The sequence below is a fragment of the Chenopodium album genome, chromosome 4, assembly GCF_948465745.1.
Source record: "Chenopodium album chromosome 4, dcCheAlbu1.1, whole genome shotgun sequence".
NCBI lineage: Eukaryota > Viridiplantae > Streptophyta > Magnoliopsida > Caryophyllales > Amaranthaceae > Chenopodium > Chenopodium album.
Genome location: NC_137837.1, coordinates 75,826,312 through 75,848,893, shown reverse-complemented (window position 1 = coordinate 75,848,893; position 22,582 = coordinate 75,826,312). Strand labels below are relative to the sequence as shown.

At 36.3% G+C, this 22,582-nt stretch overlaps 3 protein-coding genes across 3 annotated transcripts; all 3 read right to left on the bottom strand.

Annotated features, from left to right (window-relative positions):
• Positions 1-6,548: 6,548 nt before the first annotated feature.
• Positions 6,549-7,094, bottom strand: LOC145628186 (uncharacterized). Its single transcript, XM_081680496.1, has one exon. The coding sequence runs from the start codon at positions 7,092-7,094 to the stop codon at positions 6,549-6,551; it is 546 nt and encodes a 181-aa protein (XP_081536622.1).
• Positions 7,095-13,711: 6,617 nt separating this feature from the next.
• LOC145628185 (F-box/LRR-repeat protein At3g26922-like) lies at positions 13,712-15,122 on the bottom strand. Its single transcript, XM_081680493.1, has 3 exons — positions 14,286-15,122; positions 14,123-14,185; positions 13,712-14,050 (listed from the first exon to the last, which is right to left on the bottom strand). Exons 1-3 carry the CDS (start codon positions 15,120-15,122, stop codon positions 13,712-13,714), a joined length of 1,239 nt encoding a protein of 412 aa, XP_081536619.1.
• Positions 15,123-16,686: 1,564 nt separating this feature from the next.
• LOC145628184 (F-box protein At4g22280-like) lies at positions 16,687-18,344 on the bottom strand. The gene is made up of 3 exons (XM_081680492.1): positions 17,502-18,344; positions 17,124-17,291; positions 16,687-17,055 (listed from the first exon to the last, which is right to left on the bottom strand). Exons 1-3 carry the CDS (start codon positions 18,342-18,344, stop codon positions 16,687-16,689), a joined length of 1,380 nt encoding a protein of 459 aa, XP_081536618.1.
• Between the last annotated feature and the right edge of the window lie 4,238 nt (positions 18,345-22,582).

Here is a 22,582-nt window from a genome sequence, read left to right as displayed (position 1 = left end):
GCCCGGTCGGGCGAAGCCCGCCCGATCGGGCGCGAGAGATCTCTATTTTTCCTTGACCACCTCCGCCCGATCGGGCGCGAGTCATCCGTTTGCATTACTATTCCAACATTTATATATTGAAAAACCTAATAGTGTTATAACAATATAAAATAAAAGGCAAAATCCGACAATACTATATCTGTTTCATATTATATGCAACAATTGAATTTTTTATACCAATTAGCTGCTAGTAAAAGAGACCATGTTTATAAAAAAAATTAAGATTTCCTCACTTCAAACAAAATATTGTTTTATCAATAATTTTCTACAAAATATCTAAAATTTATCTAATTACAAACCTCATCTAACTGGAAAGATATATAGAATTAAATAAAAGATTAGGGATAGAAGTGTATCTGGTAAATTACTAATCCTATCTAAATGTTCATCGATCTACAATTCTACACCATTACTATTAATTCTCTATGATCTACCCTAAAAACATAAATAAGAATTGTTAAATTATACAATCATAACAACATACTCACATGAGTATGCATGTTGTATAATATGTGATTTCAAGACAAGTTTACTGGATTTTAAAGGTGTATGATCTAATAGCAAATTCAAAGTGATAAATAGAAATAAATCTTGTACTTTATATCTATTTATATTACCAACGATTAATGCTAAGTAACAAGGAAAATTAATTAATAACTTAGCTAGTTGATGGAAAAATAATAATATACTTGTATAGCAGCAATTTCTATAGAATTTTAAAAAATTGCAATTAAGTACTTCCTCCGTCCCTAAATTACATTCCTCTTTCTCTTTATTATATGAGGAATGAATGCTAGAAAGAGGAATGTAATTTAGGAACGGAGGGAGTAATTAAATATTTGCAGCAATATTATTATAGTAACCAAATATTAGAGTGAAATTAATTATAGAAATTCAACAAATACGTAAAACGTATTTGAAGTGATGGGTCAATTAATCAAAGAACCATAACAATAGGGTGTATTATATATTTATATGGAATAGCAAAAATTATTATCAAAGCTACATCATTAGATGGAAAAATTAGCAATTACTGAATTACAAGTTGTCACGAAAAGATTTTTCCGTAGTTTTATTAGAGTGTAGAGAAGCGTATATATACAACCTAAGATTAGGGCTCATGAGATAGGCCCGATAACTATACAATATACATAATAATAATAGGCCTTAACACCCCCCCTCAAGTTGGAGCATGCAAATCACAAATGCCCAACTTGCCAAGTAAATACAGGAATTGACTTTTACTCAAAGCCTTGGTGAATATATCTGCTAATTGATCCGTCGTCTTGACATAAGACGGACTAATTATATCATCCTGAATCGCATCACGAAGATAATAACAATCCACCTCAATGTGCTTGGTACGCTCATGAAAAACTGGATTCTTCGAAATATACAAAGCAGATTGATTATCACAAAACAAACTCATAGCGCGGGGATGCGAGACACCCAAACTCAGAAGAAGGGACTTTAACCATTTCAACTCATCAGTAGTTTTAGACATTGAGCGGAATTCGGCCTCAGAAGAAGACTTGGCCACAGTTTCCTTTTTCTTAGTCTTCCAAGATATAGGAGAAGCACCAAGAAACACCAACCAGCCAGTGATAGAACGACGCGACAAGGGACAACCTGCCCAATCTGAATCGCACCAACCTGTAATATGAAAATCACAATCCAAACTCAAAAGAATTCCCTGACCCGGACATCCCTTCAAGTACCGCACTGTGCGAAGAGCCGCTTCCCAATGATCCTGTCGCGGGTGTTGCATAAATTGAGACAAAATATGCACCGCGTATGCCAAATCCGGTCTAGTAAAAGACAAATAAATCAGACGACCCACAAGCCGTCGATACTGCTCTGGATCAGAAAAGAAAGGGGACCCTGATTTCTCCAGAGAATGATTCTGCTCAATAGGAGTACCCGCCGGACGAGCACCTAGCAAACCAGAATCTGCAATAATGTCAAGTGTATATTTCCGTTGACATAAAAATATGCCTTCCGGACTACGAGCAACCTCAACACCAAGAAAATACTTCAAAACACCCAAATCTTTCATATGAAAACAATCACTCAAGTATGTCTTGAACAGTGAAATCGCAGAAGAATCATTACCAGAAATTATCAAATCATCAACATACACCAGGACACTAAGCTAAATAGACCCAGATTGCAGAGTAAAAAGAGAATAGTCAGAGTACGATTGCACAAGTCCGTACCGTTTCAGAGAGGAGGCCAATTTAAAATACCAACACCGAGGTGCTTGACGAAGACCATACAACGACTTCAGAAGACGACACACCATACCAGGTTGAGCACCATGAAAACCAGGGGGAGGTTTCATATAAACCTCCTCATCAAGATCACCGTGAAGGAATGCATTATGGACATCCATCTGATGCAATTCCCAATTCTTTGCAGCAGCCACAACAAGAAAAGCACGAACAGTTACCATTTTAGCAACTGGAGCAAAAGTCTCGTTTTAATCGATACCCTCAACCTGATGATTACCAAAAATAACGGGACGAGCCTTCAACCGCTCTATTGTGCCGTCAGAATTAAGCTTGACCTTGTAAACCCATCTACGCCCAAGAGCTTTCTTGCCCGAAGGTAAATTTTCCATGACCCGTGTGCCATTATTTTCCAATGCATCAATTTCTTTTTGCATCGCTTCTCTCCATCCCTCATCTTGCATTGCCTCCTTGAAATTACGAGGCTCAACCATCTTATCAATAGCTGCAATAAACACACGGTGTCGCACAGAAAATTTATCACAATTCACAAAATGTGCTAAAGGATAGGGAGTACCTGAGGAGCTTGGAGAGGACAGTGAACTGGGAGAGATGGATGGACCCGAAAGAGACAAAGTATGTGCGACATAATCCCGATGCCAAGCCGGAGGGTGCCTCTCCCGTTGAGCACGACCCAAGTCGGTAGAGTGTGAAGAAGAGTGACTCGGATCAGCCAAGGAGCTATTGTCCGAGGCACTGTCCGTAGGGGCAGAAGACACCTCGGAAGTGCTGGGGTCAGACTTGGGCGCCGCGGGTGGGCTGCGGTCCAGTCTGGCAGTGGCAGCCACCTCCGAGGCAGACACGGCAGATGTAGGGGCAGCAGGAATTTGAGGGGCAGCAGTAGTAGATGCAGTAGCATCGGTGTTAGGGGCAGCATTAGGGAGTGCAGTAGGATCAAGAGAGGAATGTGGGGTTTGATCATGGGTAAGAGAAGTTTCACTCAACTCCAAAATATGTTCTAAATCATCCAAGAAATCCACATCAACTCCAACATTATCATTAGACACAACCTCAACATTAGTGTCGCCACCTTCATTATCACGCACAAATGGGAATTCGTGCTCAAAAAATTTAACATCATGCGAGACAAAAATATCACCCGTTTCCAAGTCATACACTTTCCACCCCTTTTTCCCATGAGGATATCCCACAAACACACACTTCCTACTCCTAGGTGCAAATTTGTCACCTTTAGCTCGTTGATTATGGGCAAAACATAGACAACCAAACACTCTCAAAGCATCAAAATCAGGTTCTTTGCCAAAAAGAATTTCATATGGGGTTTTATTGGCTAGCAAGGTAGAAGGAGTACGATTAATCAAATAAACCGCACCTAAAACACATTCTCCCCAAAAAGTGATCGGTAGATTCCCTTGAAACATTAAAGCTCGGCTCACATTTAATATATGTTGATGTTTTCGCTCTACCCTACTATTTTGCTGAGGTGTACCAACACAAGAAGTTTGGAATAAAATGCCATTGTCATTGAAATATGGAATTAAGTGTTTGAACTCCGTACCATTATCACTCCGCACACATTTAACAGTGACATCAAATTGACATTTAACCATAGCAAAAAAAGAGAGAAAGGAAGAATAAACTTCAGTTTTATCATTCAATAAATAAACCCAAACACCTCTTGAAAAATCATCAACAATAGTCAAGAAATAATGAGCACCACAAGTAGACGGCGTCTTATATGACCCCCACAAATCACAATGTATTAATTCAAAAATACGGCTAGCCCTATTATCACTATTGGGAAAACTATCCCGAGTTTGTTTTGCTTGGGGACAAATATCACATGCTTTATTCAAAGATTTGGTACCCGAACTAACACTAACAGCAGGAACTAACTTGACAATTTTATCCGACGGATGACCCATACGACGATGCCATAGCTCGAATGTAGAAACTTTCGGATACGTCACCGCACATACTTTGGGAATACGCCGAAAATAATAGAGTCCATCCAATCGTTCACCGGCTCCAATCAGGCTCCCCGAGTGTTGGTCCTGTATGGCACATAAAGAATTAGTGAATTTGACAAAACAATGAGAATCATCAATCAATTTAGAGACCGAAATTAAGTTGCAATTTAATTTCGGAACAAATAGAACACGCTCAAGTATAATGCCATCAGCAAGAGACACTCGACCCTCCTTTGTTGCTAATGCTTGTGCACCGTCCGGAAGACCAACGGGACAAGGTAAGATCGATTGCTCATCTAGTAAGCAAGACTCATCCCCGGTAACATGATGAGAGGCACCAGTATCAATAATCCAAGATAAGGAACAAAACTCACCACTCATTCGTTCTTGCTGACTATTAGCCATATTTAATAAAATACAGACATGTTCAGGTTGCAATGCCAAAAGATCGGCTGACGAAGAGGAATCACCACCACTGCTGCCCACAGCATTGGCACGCACAGGTGGTTTGCCAGGATCAGCCACACAAGCAGGAGGTTGCGGAGGTGCTCTGCTGCCAGATGCAGCCACGACAGAGGAACCCGAAGCAACCCCCCCTTTTTTCCGTAGCGTTCAAGCCACCAATCCGGATATCCATGGAGCATAAAACAGCCTGCATTTTCGTGGCCCGAGCGTTTACAATGTGAGCAGTATAATTTCGATTTATCAACACGAGCAGAGGATTGAAATTGCTTTCGTTCAGTAGAGGGCAGAGCAAACACTTGCGCATCATCTCTGGCCGGCGTGGATTTAGTGAGAGCAATGCTCCTAGATCGTTCCTCTTGGAGGAGGGCCTGATATGCTCGTTCAAGCGTGGCAGGGGGCTGTTGTGAGAGCAGATTGGTACGCACAACACCGTATTTCGCATCATCAATTCCGACCAAAAACTGATGTAGAATCTCCTCTTCCCTGTCTTTTTCATACTTTACAGCCACACCACATGAACAAGAACCGCACTCACAGCCATGTGGTGGCTTGAGGCGCAAGAGATCATCAAAGTATCCCACCAATTTACTGTAATAGTCCTTGACATACATAGCAGGGGATTGCTTGCAATTTGTAATGGCAGCCCTTAATTGTTGCAGACGAGGTCCACAGGCCTCACAATATCGCTTCTCAAGATAGTCCCAAAGTCGTCTAGCTTCATCAAAGTAGGGTATGGAGGCTGCGATTTTGGGGTCGACAGCCCGCAAAATCCAAGAAATCAACATAGAGTTAACTGTCTCCCAATCAAGCAATTTTTTCTTCTCAGGAGGTTTAGAGATAGTGCCATCGATGAAACTATATTTTCGCCTCGATTTCAAGGATAAAGTGATAGCCCAAGACCAAGCAAGGTAATTGTCACCCTTCAACACGACATGGGTAATCAAATTCCCTGGTTGATCGCCGGAACCAAGATAAAAGGGAGAGGAAGGATCAAGCTTTCCATCCTCCATGATCGATCGAATAGTGAAGTAGAGTAGAGAAAAATAAATCAGAAATTTAGGGGTTTAGTGATTAGAGTTTAGAGGCTCCGATACCATGTCACGAAAAGATTTTTCCGTAGTTTCATTAGAGTGTAGAGAAGCGTATATATACAACCTAAGATTAGGGCTCATGAGATAGGCCCGATAACTATACAATATACACAATAATAATAGGCCTTAACACGAGTAGTACCAAGATTATGAAATTACAAATAAGAAACTTGTATTTTCAAAAATTAAAAATTTACGAAGTTTTGAAACTAATTAGACCCTTAAGAGCATTGCCACTAATGGGCATTTTTTTTGTTGCCCAATCTCTCTCTAACCACTTTCTCACTCCTCCTCCCCATGGGCATTTTCTTGGTCATTTTTATTCTACACCAATGGTCAAAAATTATAATCCCCACCATTCTATCTCCTATTTTTAACCCTATACCCCACCAATATTTATCTCTCCTACACATCATTAAATTTGTAATTTAGTATTTCTTAATTTTATTGTTAACAAAATTTTGTATTGATTAAATTATTTATGAGTAGTACAATATTAATTATTTTTAATATTAATTTTTGCAAAATGTATTTTTTAATAAAATAATAATATTTATTCTTAACTACATTTTTTTATTGATTAAATTATTTATGAGTACAATATTAATTATTTGTGTCATTATTTTATGCGAAATTTCATTTTTCATTAGTACAACATTAACGATTACAACATTGGAACATAATGATCGTACACCAATCATACAAACCAAATAAATTAACGATTACAAAACTATTTATTCATTACGACCGTATTTTTGCCAAATATGCTCAACTAAATCATCTTTCAAAGAAAAATGGGTTTGGCTATCACGCAGGGTAATTCTTCTTTGAATATACGCGTCAAAATCAACGTTTGGTGGTCGGCCAACGTCAAATTCGAAAGGCTCGTTGTTATTCACTGTGGCACTTGTACTCGGACCGGACCTTGCTCTATGAAGCTGAGGGCGATCTTCTTCGTAATACCTTCTCAAAACTTCGGCACGAGTGTAATTGTGTCGTTCATCCTCGACAACCATGTTGTGCATAATGATACAAGCTTTCATTATGTCGCTCAAAATGTCTTCGTCGAAAGCAAGTGAGGGTTGTCGTAATATGGCAAACCTAGCCTGTAGAACTCCAAACGCACGTTCAACGTCTTTCCGAGCTGCAGCTTGTTTATCTGCAAATAACTTGTCCTTTTGGAGTTGAGGATATGTGATACCTTGTATAAATGTTGCCCAGTTCGGATATATACCATCTGTTAAGTAGTATCCCATGTTGTACTCATGGCCATTTACCATAAAACTAATTGGTGGTGCCCGACCTTTCAAAACATCGTCAAACACCGGAGAGCGGTATAGGACGTTAAGATCATTACAAGAGCCGGGTATTCCAAAAAATGCATGCCAAATCCATAAATCTTGATCCGCAACAGCTTCGAGGATAAGGGTTGCATTCTTGCTACGACTTGCGTATTATGCTTTCCAAGCCATAGGACAGTTCTTCCACTCCCAGTGCATGCAGTCGATGCTACCGATCATGCCCGGGAATCCACGCATTTCATTTTGGTGAAGGATTCTCCTTAAATATTCATCTGTTGGACTTCTTAAGTACTCGGCCTCAAAATGCTTGATCACCCCTTGAGTAAAATGTTGCATTGATTTTCTAGATGTTGTTTTACCCATGCGTATGTATTCATCTACGGCATCCGGAGCAACACCGTACGCTAACATTCTTATTGCAGCGGTGCATTTGTGCAGAGGTGATAAGCCAAGCCTACCAGCTGCATTCCTACGCTGCTGGAAGAACGGATCGCCCTCAACCACTTTATTCATAATCCGACAGAATAAAGGTTTGTGCATTCGAAATCGACGACGAAACTGATTTTCGGAATACACAGGATTTATTGCAAAGTAATCATTGTACAATTGCAAATGCCCTTTCTCTATCTCCCCTATGCTGCGGGACTGTTTCATCTTCATTTACAATTTCGGTCTCGGATGGAGGTGGTTGAGGAAGCATTATGTTAGGTAAGTGATTTGTGACAAATTCGTCAACTAGATTATCAAATTCCGCATATTGATCTGAATCAGAAGAATTTGAGCTTGAGGTTGAGCTTATGGAAAACATTTTTTGTGTTTGGTTTTTGAATGTATTGGTGTTGTGGATCAATTTATGGATTTCACACCTTTAAATAGGAAATGTTATCAGTGCATGTCCTTCAACTAAGTGTGAACTGACTACTCAATGTATAGTAAAAACAAAATACATGACTACTCAATTCTTAATAATCAATACCAATGCTTGTCATACGGTTGAATTTATGTATGAAATGACTACTCAATGGTTGTATAAAACAAAAACTACAATTGGACTTGACTACTTTTTGGGATTTGACAGTTCAATGGTTGATTAAACCAACCACTTGACTCATAATTGTATAAGACAAAATCTACACACAGTAGCTAGTACTTCACTCATAATTGAACAAAATATATGAAAATCAATCAATCAATCAATCAAAGCCTTAATCCCAAAAGTGGGGTCGGCTAACATGAACCAAATTTGATTATTCCGTGTAGTCATCAACATAAATCTTTCTCCTCCATCCCTTACGATCCAAAACTTCATCCTCACGTAAATCCATGCACTTCATATCCTTCCTCACTCCTTCCAACCAAGTCATCTTTGGTCTCCCTCTTCCTCGTTTAATCCCTCCATGGTCCCACTCTTCCACTCTTCGCACCGGTGCACCCTCGGGTCTCCGTCTTACATGTCCAAACCAACGCAGACGATTTTCCCTTAATTTATCTACAATGCCCGCCACACCTACTTTCTTGCGAATAACCTCATTTCTGATTCTATCTCTTAAAGTGTTTCCACACATCCACCTTAACATGCGCATTTCCGTAACCTCCATCTTTTTAATATGCTCTTTCTTAGAAGCCCAACATTCTGTACCATAGAGCAACACTGGTCTTATGGCAGTCCTGTAGAATTTTCCCTTCAACTTTAAGGGAATGCTGCGGTCGCATAGCACTCCCGTGGCCGCTCTCCATTTAAGCCACCCTGACTTAATCCTGTGGGTCACGTCTTGATCAATGTCACCATTCTTCTGGATGATCGACCCTAGGTACTTAAAACATTCACTCATGGTCAAATCCTTTCCATCCAAACTCACCACTTCATTGCTTGTCCCCCTCTGAGTGCCAAAACGACATACCAAATATTCAGTCTTACTCCGACTTAGCTTAAACCCTCTAGATTCCAACCTTTGCCTCCATTGCTCCAACTTGACATTAACCCCATCCTTAGTCTCATCCACCAAAACGATATCATCTGCGAACAGCATACACCATGGAACAAAATATATGAAAATGTAATATAATTTGATAAATTTTTGGAACATAATTAATAATAAAAATTAATTCATTGCAACATAAAATAAACAAAATACTTGAAATTATAATGCATAATAAACTACTCTACTTTCCACCATACACTTCTTGAATTAGTTCCTCCTTCCACGCTTCTTCAGTTGGTGTAAGTGGCGTCGTTTTGGACATAATTGCTTGCAACATATCAAATTTCATCTTCTTCTCTTGTAATTCGACCTGTTTGTTTTTCCTCTTTTCCTTTTCCCTTTCAAGCTCCAACCTTTGCTGCCGTAAATTTGCCTCAAAGCTTCTAACTTCAGTACAAGCCTGTATCTGTTCACCAATACTTAAAATTGCACTATCATGAGCAATAGCTTTTCCCTTACGCTTAGCCTTTGCTTTTTTTACCCCGTCGGGTCTGGGTATACCTCCTGATGAAAACCCACCAACGGGAACATCTCCTTCAGCTTCACTATCAGTTCTCGATCTCTTTCCACTTCCACTGCTATCCTCAGTGTCCCTTTCCGGACGCAGTTGACAATCCTGTCGTTCCTTTAGTGACAATGCCCATCTGAGTTTCGGCCTCCACTTTGGGTCATTCTTTATCAATTCCCAAGCGTGGGGAAAAACAAAATTGTGTGGTGGTTTGGCTGATATATGGAACAACTTCGAGGCCTTTTGAATTCGATCAACTTCGTTGAATCTACTTCCAGTTAACGGACCCGCTTCATCATAACAACTTGTCCATAACAGTACATCTGCCGCCATCCTTCTCCAACGGTTCTCCAAACTCTTCGCATTTCTGGGTGGTAGTATTTCTGGCTTCTTAGCTTGAACCATGTCGTACGCCGCAGATATTTGTCGCCAAAGTTCAGCTGCTTTCATGCCCGTACCCACTATCGCATTTCCACTGTATTTTAAATATAGCCCAATAAGAGCTTCATCTTCTGCGACTGACCAAATACGACTAGCTTTAGCGAGTTGTTGGTTGGAACCCACCCGCATTCTTTGAGTCGACGGAGGGTATTGAGGTGTCTCAGGCACATTTTCTTCTTGGCTATCATCGTACTGAGAGTTACTTCCTTGGTAGACAGGAGGTGATTGCTCGTAATCAGTGTTTTCAGTTGGAATTTGTGGAGGTATTTCAAGTTGTGGAGGTATTTGTTGTTGTGGAGGATTTTGCAGAGAGGTGTTGCTCAATCTTTGTAGGAAAAGTTGAAATTGAGGTTGATTCATGAAATTCTCATCAAAATCATTACAATTTTGAGAAAGTATTGAGTAAAAGGGGTTATTGGGATCCATATCTATTTTTTTTTGATTAATTTCAATAACTAACACAATAATAACAATAATAATAATAACTATAATAATAATAATAATAATAATAATAATAATAATAATAATAATAATAATAATAATAACAAAAATAATAACGAACAACAATAATAATATTAATAAGCTAAAATAATAACAATAATAATTATACTTCCAATAATAATAATAATAATAATAATAATTATAATAATAATAATATTTATTTTAATAATAATAATAATAATAATAATATTAAAAGGATGACTAATTATGAGGGAGAAATTGAGAGAAAATGTAAATACAACAAATTTATGTGAATTTTGGAAATATGAAAATATAGGCAAAATGGGTCTCTATTTGTAGAGAATTTTTTTTTCTAGCCGTTGGTAATTTTTTTTTTTTTTTTTAATTTTATAAGCACAAAATACCCGTTACAAAATTGTTACCGTTGCAATAATCAGGAATTTCCTGATTGGTCCAACTCGCCTGATAGGACGCGTGTCAGCAACTGATTGGCCGTGCTGACGCGCCTGTCAGGGCTGCTCTTATAATTTTTTTTTGCTTTTCCTACCCTCAAAACGCAGCGTTTTGAGGTGAAGCAAAACAGACGCTTCCTCAAAACGCTGCGTTTTGAGGTAAGCTTAGCAAAAAAAAATTAAAATGCAGCTAGCACGTGGGGCCCAGTTATTCTTAGTCAGTTTTTTAATTTTGCCCAAACTTTGATCAAAAATTGATTTGCCCATGGGCATTTTTAATTTAGACCATTGATGGGGAGTAATTTTTTTTTATTTAGACCCCAAAAACTACCCATGGGCATTTTTCTCCCCATTGGTGGCAATGCTCTAAGTACTCGGATTTTCTGGAGTATAATGAAATTGAAGTTATATACTTATGTCGTAAAGAAAATTGAAGTCATACAATTACATAAGGCCCATCTGACCCAAATATAATGATCCATCAGCAAAAGGGAAAATTCAATAAATTTGGGTCATTAATTAGTTATACATGGTGACCCAAACATATAATGACCCTTATCTGAAAAAAAGTTGTTCTATAATAAGAAAACAATAGAATACCTTACCAATGTTAGCATTCTCAATGATCATGCGATCGAGCGTATCAAAACAGTTTGCGTAAATTAAGGTAAGGTCATGTTGATTCCACCCTATTTTTTTCGTTGAACAAGAATTAATTTTAATAAGACAAACTTTTAAATAAAACGGATGTTCAGTAAATTACTGAACATCCGTTATAAAGTGACAATAAAATGTGTAAAAGTTACACTAAAACGCACAAAAGTTACTCTGATATATATACTCCCTCCGTGTTTTTTTTAAGTGATACATTTTTCATTTCCGGCCGTGTTTTTTTAAGTGATACATTTCCTTTTTTGGCAAAACAATACATTAAAATATTATATCTCTCTCCTCTCATGGCCCCCACCTAAACCCACTACTACTTTTTTTATTATATATTTCCTCTCACATTCATTACTTTTCAATAAACTATTAACTCCACTATCTTTCTTTAACAATTTTTTAATACTCCACTACCCCATTTACCTCTTATTTTATTTAAGTCAATTAAATTGCCTAAAACTATGTGCCGGTCAATATGTATCACTTAAAAAAACACGGAAGGAGTAAGAGTTATTTATGCTTCATTGATAAATTTGACAAAAGTGACACTAAATCTGACAAAAGTGTATCCGATGTACAGTAAATTACTGAAAATCGGGTGTATACAAAAGTTAGTTTTTTAATAAACTAATAGTATTATTTTTTGTAATTTTTATACAAAGTATTAGTTGGGATTACTAAGAACCAATTTGCATCTTTCAAAAAAAAAAAAAAAAAAGAAATCTTAAGAAATTATGTATGCCTCATAATATGTTATATGTTAGGGATATTGTGCAAAATTTGTACACCATTATTATACTACTTCTCATTTTTTAGATTTTAGGGATATATAAATATATTGGATAGTGCAAAATTTGTACACCATTATTATACTACTTCTCATTTTTTAGATTTTAGGGATATTTTGGATAGTGCAAATTTTGTACACCATTATTATACTACTCCCTCCGTCCCTAGATTACATTTCTCCTTTCTATTTTTGGTATTCCAAAATTACATTCCTCCTTTCTATTTTTGGTAAGTTTTTTTTAGTAAATCAACTCTCTTTTTCTGTTTTATATTTAATGCTTTCTCACTCATCCTTACCTAATCTCACTCATAATCCTTGTGTCAAATTACAATGAATATGATTGGTTAAAAATTTTCAATTAGGAGCATGTGATTGGTCCTTTTTTTTGCAAAGGATTGATGACATATGAGTAATAACTAATCTATCTTTGTACTTCCCATTGCATTATTTAATTATTGTTATTTGTCTTATTCTTTCCTCCTTAATTCCCGTGTAAATTTCCAAAGAGGAATGTAATTTAGGGACGGAGGGAGTACTTTTCATTTTTTAGATTTTAGGGATATTTTGGGTAGTACAAAATTTGGATACCAATATACTTCCCCTGTTCTTTTTTTATTGCACCATAAGAAATTTCACGCTTGCCAATGCATTACTTTAGCTATCAATATCTTCAATTATACTTTTGTAAAAATTAAAAAAAATTTGATATTTGAAAAGTAGAGTTCAATACGAATCTAACTAGATCCCACATGACTATATTTTTCCTAATGTATAAATCACAAATAATGGTCAAAGAAGTTTAAGTAAATAGTGTAAAAGTCCTAATGGTGCAATAAAATAAAAACGAAGGATTTATTTTTTACTCCCCTCCCCACCTTCAATTACATAATACTCCGTACTCCGTATGTAGTGGAGGTTACATTTTACGAATATATGTTTCAATGTTCACCCTTCATTTCCCTTGACCAAAAACTACACAAATCAAGAATTAGCTAGATTGACTGAAAAAAAAAAAGGGAATGTAACCCTCTCTTTACCATCAAAATCTATGGCATAAATGTCTTCAATTGACAAACTAAATACTACGTATCTAAACTGTAAAAAGCATCTGAGACATTAAGCTTCAAAACATATTATAATTTTACTGCAATATAATAACCATCGAGAAATTCATCACATTTTCAGCAAAGCAAAAATAGAAGCGAATTAGATAGCTAACATATAATACTTCTAGGTGTAACAATTCGCAAATCTCCTCAACTACTAGCTAGTTTCTTACCAAAAAGTAACTAAAGACATTATTCTACTAGATGAGAAATTACTAGTTTACACACAGATGAGGCCCTCCGAACTTTGAATAGCCTTGCAATTGCAGCAATTGTTGTTCCACTAACCCTACCCTTCAAATTGATTTTGAGCACCTTCAAGTTTATGGCATTCATTAACAGATATTCCAGCAGTATCTTATCAGCATTCACCAAATTAAAGAAGCTGATGTTGACAACTTCAAGTGTAATTGGTATTGGACATTTGGTCAAACAAGTTGGAAATACTGGAGGCAGTGGACATCTGCATACGTTACCACTAATACCATCATGTCTTACCGAGTAATCAAGGGAGACGAGATTAGGGGCACGCTGCAAAATCCATAACACAAGATACCGCCATGAAAAGTTTGAGCATTTGATTAAACAGTGGTAACCCCTTACGATCAAATGGTTCAAGTGTGGAAACAACGGCAGTTGATCATACTCAGTTCCTCCAAGAGTAGCCTTAAAGTTAATGAGATGCAAAACAAAAGTAAAAATTCCATCAGATAGAAAAACAGTGAAAAATTCTAAGAAAGAAGTAGCAATATTAATTAGCTCATACCTCTATTGTATCAACTTTTAATTCTAAAGTCATCAAGTTAGAAACTTGTTGAAGGATTTTAAACACTAATTGTACATTATAAAACTGTTCGATGTGAAGTCTAGCTTCAGCTAGAGAGGGAATGTTGCCAAACTTGTAGTCTGAGAAAAAATCATCGATACAAAGATATTCAAGACTTGGAGCAGCTACTATTGTAATTTTTGCATTTCCTCTGGAACATGTTTTATTGAGATTCAATCTCTTTAGTGATGAAGAATGAATACATATATTTTGCAATCCGCTGCAATGCTGAATAATTAATTCTTCAAGACGAGGCAACCTCATCAAGATATCATTCAAAGAAAAATCATCTGAAAATTGAATGTTTGTCAAGTGTAGGGTTAACAGATTTGGCAGGTGAATTGAATTCCGAAGAGGAGAATCAAAACTCGTCAACTTTACCACCTTAAGTTTCTCATTCGAAAGGGTCCCTGATGGTAGTGTTCCCCTATTTAAATCAATATCTATCTCAATAACATCCCGTCGCATTATATTCCTAATCCATGAATGATATTGGAGGGCATTGACATCTATGCTGAAGAAGCAATTAAGCTTAAACAGCCTTAATGATCGTGTATCATTACAGATCAAGACTCTATCCACAAACGCGTTGAAACTGTTGACAGGACTATCAAACATTGAAAATTTAAGCACAGGAACTTTGGTCCAAACAAATTCCCATCTTTTAGACAATATGCTAGTAGCCACAGCTTCTTTGGTCGATAAAAATGATAAGATTTCAGAGAGGAGGGCATCCGGCAAACTGCTAATCCTGTCTAACTGTTCATCCTCGGCCATTGTCAATTCTCTGCGTGTAGAAAAAAGAAATATTATGGAAATCAAAAGGCAGAGATTACAAGTATACTATCAAAAAAATTAACAAAAACATGAAAGGATAAAAAAGATACAGTACTAGAATATATACTTACAGACAATTGAGTTTCTGATGAAATGGGATAGAAGCACAATAGGGGTTTTATAGACCAGAAAAACTGTTAGACTACCCTGCACGAATATTAACTAAGTACATTGAATAACAGCTATCTTTGACTGGGATTTTCTCTTCAGATTTCACTCGATCTCCTTGGTAATGTTGGGAATCTTGGGATACTATTTGTTTCTCTATAAATTAAAACTCTTACACTTCCAATAAAAAAATACAATGAACAAATGATTGATACTAGTGCAGTAGTAATTATTTCATGGGAATCTTAAAAATACTAATCACAAAATGCATGTATCAACAATTTACTACAGTTCTCTTCAACAAAAAAAAACAAAAAACAAAAAACAAAAAAAAAAAAAAAAAAAAATCAATTTACTACATGGGAGAAAATAATACATAAACCCTATGCACCTAATTACACTCAAATAATGGGGGAAAATAATGAGAATAACTTTTTTTTTTATGTTGTATACGCATAAATCATACGAGTATGACATACACGTCATGGTCAATGGTGGAAAATTGAAGTCAAATCTTTGAATCCAAAATAAGTTCATATACTCAATATCCTACAAGGCCACAACCAAAACACAAAATTTCCCAAGGCATATGACTAATATGAGACACTAGGGTTGTTTGGCAATCGGCGGTTGGTTGTTGACTTGTTTGACTAGCTAGAAGTATTAACTATATGGGTTGGTTTTTTAAGTTATTGTTTAAGTTGGCTATTTTCAAAAGTGTTTGGTAAAATTATTAATGGTTGTTAGCTGTTTATTAGTGATAAAGTGGTCAAACAAGCCAAAAGCCAATAGAAAAAGCTACTTTTATTAGCTTTTGACTTTTGCCGAAAAAGATAGCTTAAAAGCCAACAAAAACACCAACTACCAAACATATTTTTTGGCTGTTTGACCAAACTTAAAAGCCAAAAGGTAGGCAAAAAGTCAATTGCCAAACACCCCCACTATGTGCAAACCTTAAAAACGTCATTAGGTATGTGTTTGGTGGGGGGTGGGGGGTGGGGGGGAAGACAAACCGATAGATTAATAAATAGTTTACCCCGATCACACCCGGGCAGAGATTAAAGTTTAGAGAGCCTTCAAGCTTCAGCAAGAGTAGTTTCAAGTTTGTCCAAGTTATAAGCATTAATTAATACAGACCGGGAGAGGGGTAGATAAATATATAGAAAGTCTGGTAACAAAATAACCATGTTTTAGTTCCTTGCTTCCTCAGCCAAAATATATGCTAGCTTGTTGGTAGTCCTTTCCTCAAAATATAGCTCAATCCACGACACGGTTTTAAGCCGCAAGTTCCTGCAAGTGATGACATTAGAGGTTAGCTTTATGCTGTTGTAACACACATTATTAGTGGCATCCCAATTTACAACACAAATTTAACAAAAAATAGACTTACCCGGCATTAAGGAGGAGAAACTATTAGTTTACACTCAGATGAGGCCTTGGGAACCTCGCTTAGCCATCCAATTATTTCATCCTTGTTGTTTTCATCAACCTTACTACCCTTGAAATTGATTCTGACCACCTTCAAGTTTACAGCATTGTTCAACAGATATTCCAGCAGTATCATATCAGCATCAGCCACATCCAACAAGGTGGCGTTCACGACTTCAAGGGTTGGAAACATACATTTGGGTAAAGTTGAAGGTGCAGGTAGCTGTGGTTGGTATTCCTCTGCATTAACAAGATGTTGACGGAATTCCAATAGCTCACCAAAGCGTGGTGGGAATCCCTCCAAACGTATATTTTTGACATATTTTCCTTCTTTACTCTGTAGTACCAAAGATATTAACCATTGAAATAATTGGAAACATTCGAGTTTTAAATAGCTAGACTTACCGAAAAATCAAAAGAGACGATATTAGGAGCACATTGCAATATCCATAGCACAAGATACCGCCATGAAAAGTTTGAGCAGTTGGTTGAACTAAAGTCGTAGTCCACGATCACATGGGTCAAGTTTAGAAACAAGGGGCGTTGATCAGGCTCAGTATACCCAGGAGCAGGCTAAAAATTAATTAAATGCAAAACAAAACAGAAAATTCTATTAGATATTAGTGACAGAATTGGAAGTGGACAGGAATTTAACCACTCAAAACTAAACCCAGAATCCAGATTAGCTCAAAAGGTAAACCGGATGAAACACCAAAAATAAATAGTAAAAAATAGCAGAAAAAGTTTTACATAATAAAAAAAAAAATAGAGTATATTGCTTACCTTTTTCGTTGCAATATCTAATTTCAAAGTCTTGAGGTTAGAAGCATGTTTAAGTAGGCTAATCACTTCAACATCATAGCGTTCAGTAAAGCCAAGTCCGACATGAAGTCTAGCTTCAGTCAAAGAGGGCATGTTTCCATACACATATTCAGAAAATTGGCTGCCATTAACATGAAGGTATTCTAGTCTTGGACAATCTATTGTATTCTGTTTAGATTCAGGAAACACCATTTCCTCAACGATTTCCAATCTCTTTAGAGAAGAAGAACAAATACACATATTTCGCGATCCCAAGCACTCAAATAAAACCAATTCTTCAAGCTGAGGTAAGCTCATCAAGATATTTTTCAAAGGCAAATTGTCTATAAATCCAATGAATTTTAAGTGCAGAATTAAGAGACTTGGTAGATGAACTGAACCCTGAAATGGGGTTATTAACCCAAACAACTTCAGCACCGTAAGTTTCTTACTCGAAAAAGTCCCAACAGGTAGTATTCCCCCGACATGTACAAGATCTATCTCATCAACATCCCGTCGCAATATATTCTTTATCCATGAATGATAATGGTAGTCCCTGATTTGTGTCTTTGATAAGCCAGAAAGCTGAAAAAGCCTTAATGAAGGAGAATCATTACACTGCAAGACTCTATCAACAAACGCTTTGAAGTCGTGGACAGAACCTGATGGATTAAATGAAAAGTTTAGCGCAGGGACTTTAGTCCAAATGGATTCCCACCTTTTTGATAATGTGCTAGTAGCAACTGCTTCTTTGGTTGACAAAAACGATAAGATGAAAGAAAGGAGGACATCCGGCAATCTGCTAATCCTGTCACCCTCAGCCATTGTCAATTCTCTGCAGCAGAGAAAGAAAAGGCTTAGAATATTTTTCTCTTAGAAACATATACTACCTCTGTTAACATTTACTAGCAACTTTAGGCTATTATTTGAGAGACATAAAATATTCCAAACTTGCAAGTAAATGTTAACAGAGGTAGTACTAGAATCTATAGAAGTACAAGATTGAGTTAAAGATCAAATGGGTAAATAATAAAGATCCCGCTAATAAGCGCCAATTTAGTACTAGATATTTAATTAAATTAAAACAAAAACAATATTTATAATTTCCAAAGTAGCATCGCATTTCATTCACTTCCTTTTTCATAATAAACCATGCTAGCATTTACTTTGTATTTCTGGCCTGTTCTCATTGAGAGAACTCAGCTGAATTGAACTGAACTTATTAGAACTGAATTAAACTGAACTGAATATTTTATAAGAGAAGGAAATTAGAAGCTGAAGTGAACTGGACTTATTAGAGGTGAACTGAAGTGAAGTGAAAATAATCATATGAGAACAAGCCCTTAATCTATATTCATTGCATTTACAGTATAATAAGATTGTAAGACTTGAAGTTTTTTTGGGGGGGGGGGGGGGGGAAAGAGAACCAGGTAACAGGGAATGAATGACTTTCCGAGAGAAAATAATTTTTTTTGAAACAACACTATTGTAAAAATAGTTTCCTTTGTTTATATATTTACCAAAGAAAAAATGTAAAGAAAGAGGGAATCAAAAGTGATCGAAAGGGAGGAGTAGAATGACATGCGAGATATGAGATGTAAGAAATAAAGAGAAAAATGTGACATACTTTCATATCAAAACAAATAAAGCCTAAATGTAGGTTGCAATGAAAATAAATATAGGCTTAGGGCTTACACATAAGTAATACAAGTAGTAAAAATGTCATTTATTGCTAAGGAAAATAAGTAAATATTAAATCAACTTTATACGAGCCGTTTTTATTATGTCAACCTTTTCTGAGCACGTCAACATTGAAGTAGCATTAATTTGAGTAAATCCTTTATAATTCCTGAAATTTTTAGATAAAATATTGGCATTTAACTTCACCTACAAACTCACAATCTCCTTCTTGTCTCCATTCTTCCTTTTATCTTCATAATCTTAACTCCATTAAACATACTCTTTTTTTTTTCCCTTCCTCTTATCCCAGCACTGCTCACTCGTTATCACGCATGCTCACACTAGCAAACCCAAAACCACATGTGCACACTTGAATTTCAAATTGAATTATTAGGGTTTTTTTTTTCAAGGGAGGATAGAATATTAAACAACAAATTGTGACTTCATTTTAGCCTAATTCCGAAAAAAGAAAAATGAGGAAGAGGATGAATGAAGAAGAAGAAGTAAGAATGAGGAAAAATGGGGATGAAGAACAATGAAAAAGTGTAATAGTTGTGGATTAAAAATTGGAAAAAAAAATATATAATTAGCCTTTTTATCTCCATCTAATAGTAAGAAGTTAACCTGTTTTTGCATGACACTTTTAATTTTAGCATAATAAATCTTAATGCTATACAAGTTTGACGTGTTTAGAAAAAATCAAAACGGTTGACATAATAAAAGTGAACGATCAAAAGCATTTTTTGTATTTACAAATTTTCCTATTGTTAATTATTTTATTAAAATAATAATTCTGTTTAACTAGCTCCAAATCTCCAATACATGCGAAGAATATAGGATTATAATACGTACGACAATTGATCCTATAATAATACAACTAATAAAAAAAATAAAAAATTAAAATTTTGATCGATGTTCAAGCATGCACTAGTATGTTAAATTTCAATAATGTACTCACAAAAATCAAACTAAATGCCACATATTTATTCTTATATATATATTTAACAAAAGGGAAATTCATCACATTTTTAGCAAACCATAAATAATACTCTTTTCGTCCCTAAATTACATTCTTATTTCTAGCATTTATTCCACATAATATTATTGAGGAAATAGGAATGTAATTTAAGGACGGAGAGAGTACCTTAATACCTTATTTACATTAATATAGAGTACTTGTAAGTTGTAACAGTAACAAATTTACAAATTTGCTGTGACAACATTAGGCGTACCCCTAAAGAGGAGGAGAAACTATTAGTTCCCAAATAGATGATGCCATGGGAACTTGGAATACCCTTGCAATTGCATTCATTGTTCTTGCTTTAACCGCCTTCAAAATGATTCTGAATACCTTCAAGTTTATCGCGTTCTTTAACAGATATACCAGCAGTATAATATCAGATTATCAGTATCATCCAATTCAACCAAGCTGATGTTAACAACTTCAAGTGTTGGCATTTGACATTTGGGCAAACAAGTGGGAAATTGTAGTGGTAGCCGTGTTGGGTCTTCCTCCGCAAGTGTGTAAATAAAGCCCTGAAATTTCAAAAATAGATTCGGTCTAACATTATTAGCAACACTAGTTTTGGCTCCGTGTAACGCACGGATTTATAAAGTATGATTTATTAATGATAATAATAGTCAATTGAAATAGCGTGAATTAAAATTGCCGTTAAATTTTAATAACTTCGCTTTTATTTTTTGAAAAAAAAAATTATTATGTCCATCCTTTAAATTCTTATGTGTCACAAATATATATATATATATATATATATATATATATATATATATATATATAATTATTGTGGAGGAAATTTTTTCACAAAATTATGCAAAGTGTTCATCCGGCGATTATTTTAATATATAGTATAGATAGATTTGCGTACATTGGAAGAAGTTGGACTTACCTTGTACAATATTGAGTAATCAAGAGAGACGAGATTTGGGGCACGCTGCAAAATCCATAATACATTAATACTAGATACCGAAATGAAAAGCTTGAGCGCTTAATAAACATACCACCGTTGCCACTTTACGATCAAATTGGTCAAGTTTGGAAACAAGGGAAGTTGATCACGCTCAATATCTCCAATAGTACCAGCAGCTCGTCTTGTGTGCGGCCGGTCACACCGTGTGACCACTGTGACCACTTAAAGTAACCCCTATAACATTGATTAAGTAACTCCTGTAATACCAATCAAGTAACCCCTATAACAGTGACCGAATAACTCTATAACAATGATGAAGTTACCCCTTTAACACTGATCAAGTAACCCCCATTACACTAGTAAAGTAACCCCTATAGTGGTTGGCCATACGGTGTGGCCAGCCACATATAAGACTTTGTGAACAGCGAAATATTATTCTAAGTAGTAGGATATTAGATTATACCTTTGTCGTAACATTCAATTCTAAGTCATCAAGTTAGAAGCTTGTTTAAGGATTTCATAAAGGAAGTATGTTCCGTGAGTATTGCATTCCTTGAGTAGCCAATATATACAATTGTACAGCCTAAACATAAGGCACTAACTAAGCTACTAATTAGGAATTAGCTAACTATAAAAAGATCCTAGCTATAAACAAGGAAACTAATATATTTACATTGACTAAGATATATTCAAATAATATATCTTAACACACCCCCTTAGTCTAAGCGGGAGGAGGACGAACACTTAGACTATCCTTAAAATCTTCAAAGAGCACTCGACGAAGGCCCTTTGTAAAAATATCTGCAATTTGGTGTCGTGACGGTACATGATGAACACGAACCTCACCACGTGCCACCTTTTCTCGAACAAATAAAATATCCATCTCTATATGCTTTGTTCGTTGATGTTGCACCGGATTTCCAGAAAGATAAATAGCACTTACATTGTCGCAATATACCAATGTTGCCTTTTTAATCGGACAATGTAACTCCAAAAGTAAGTTTCGAAGCCAACATGACTCAGAAACCACATTTGCAACGCCCCGGTACTCTGCCTCGGCACTGGACTTAGATAGAGTAGCCTGTCGTTTTGAGGACCAAGAGATCAAATTATCACCCAAATACACACAATAGCCGGATGTGGAGCGTCTCGTGTCCGGACACCCGGCCCAATCGACATCTGTATATGAGACAAGTGAAGAAGTAGATGACGGATACAGATGCAAACCATGATCAATAGTACCCTGTAAATACCGAACAACCCGTTTGAGAGCATCCATATGACTCTCTTTCGGATCATGCATATGTAAGCAAACCTGTTGGACTGCATAAGCTATATCCGGTCTAGTAAAAGTGAGATATTGCAAGGCACCTGCAAGACTACGGTACAATGTAGGGTCGGCACATGGAGTACCTGTGGAACTATCCTTCGGTTTCACCTCAACAGGTGTGGCCG

Excerpts from the sequence above, each read along its gene's own strand:
- LOC145628186 (XM_081680496.1), bottom strand. The coding sequence starts at position 7,094 with ATGGTAAATGGCCATGAGTACAACATGGGATACTACTTAACAGATGGT.
- LOC145628184 (XM_081680492.1), bottom strand. The coding sequence starts at position 18,344 with ATGGCTGAGGGTGACAGGATTAGCAGATTGCCGGATGTCCTCCTTTCT. Across the intron at positions 17,292-17,501 it reads TAGATATTGCAACGAAAAAG|CCTGCTCCTGGGTATACTGA; the intron begins GTAAGCAATATA and ends ATTAATTTTTAG. Across the intron at positions 17,056-17,123 it reads TCGTCTCTTTTGATTTTTCG|AGTAAAGAAGGAAAATATGT; the intron begins GTAAGTCTAGCT and ends TTGGTACTACAG.
- LOC145628185 (XM_081680493.1), bottom strand. The coding sequence starts at position 15,122 with ATGGCCGAGGATGAACAGTTAGACAGGATTAGCAGTTTGCCGGATGCC. Across the intron at positions 14,186-14,285 it reads TAAAAGTTGATACAATAGAG|GCTACTCTTGGAGGAACTGA; the intron begins GTATGAGCTAAT and ends ATTAACTTTAAG. Across the intron at positions 14,051-14,122 it reads CACACTTGAACCATTTGATC|CGTGCCCCTAATCTCGTCTC; the intron begins GTAAGGGGTTAC and ends TGGATTTTGCAG.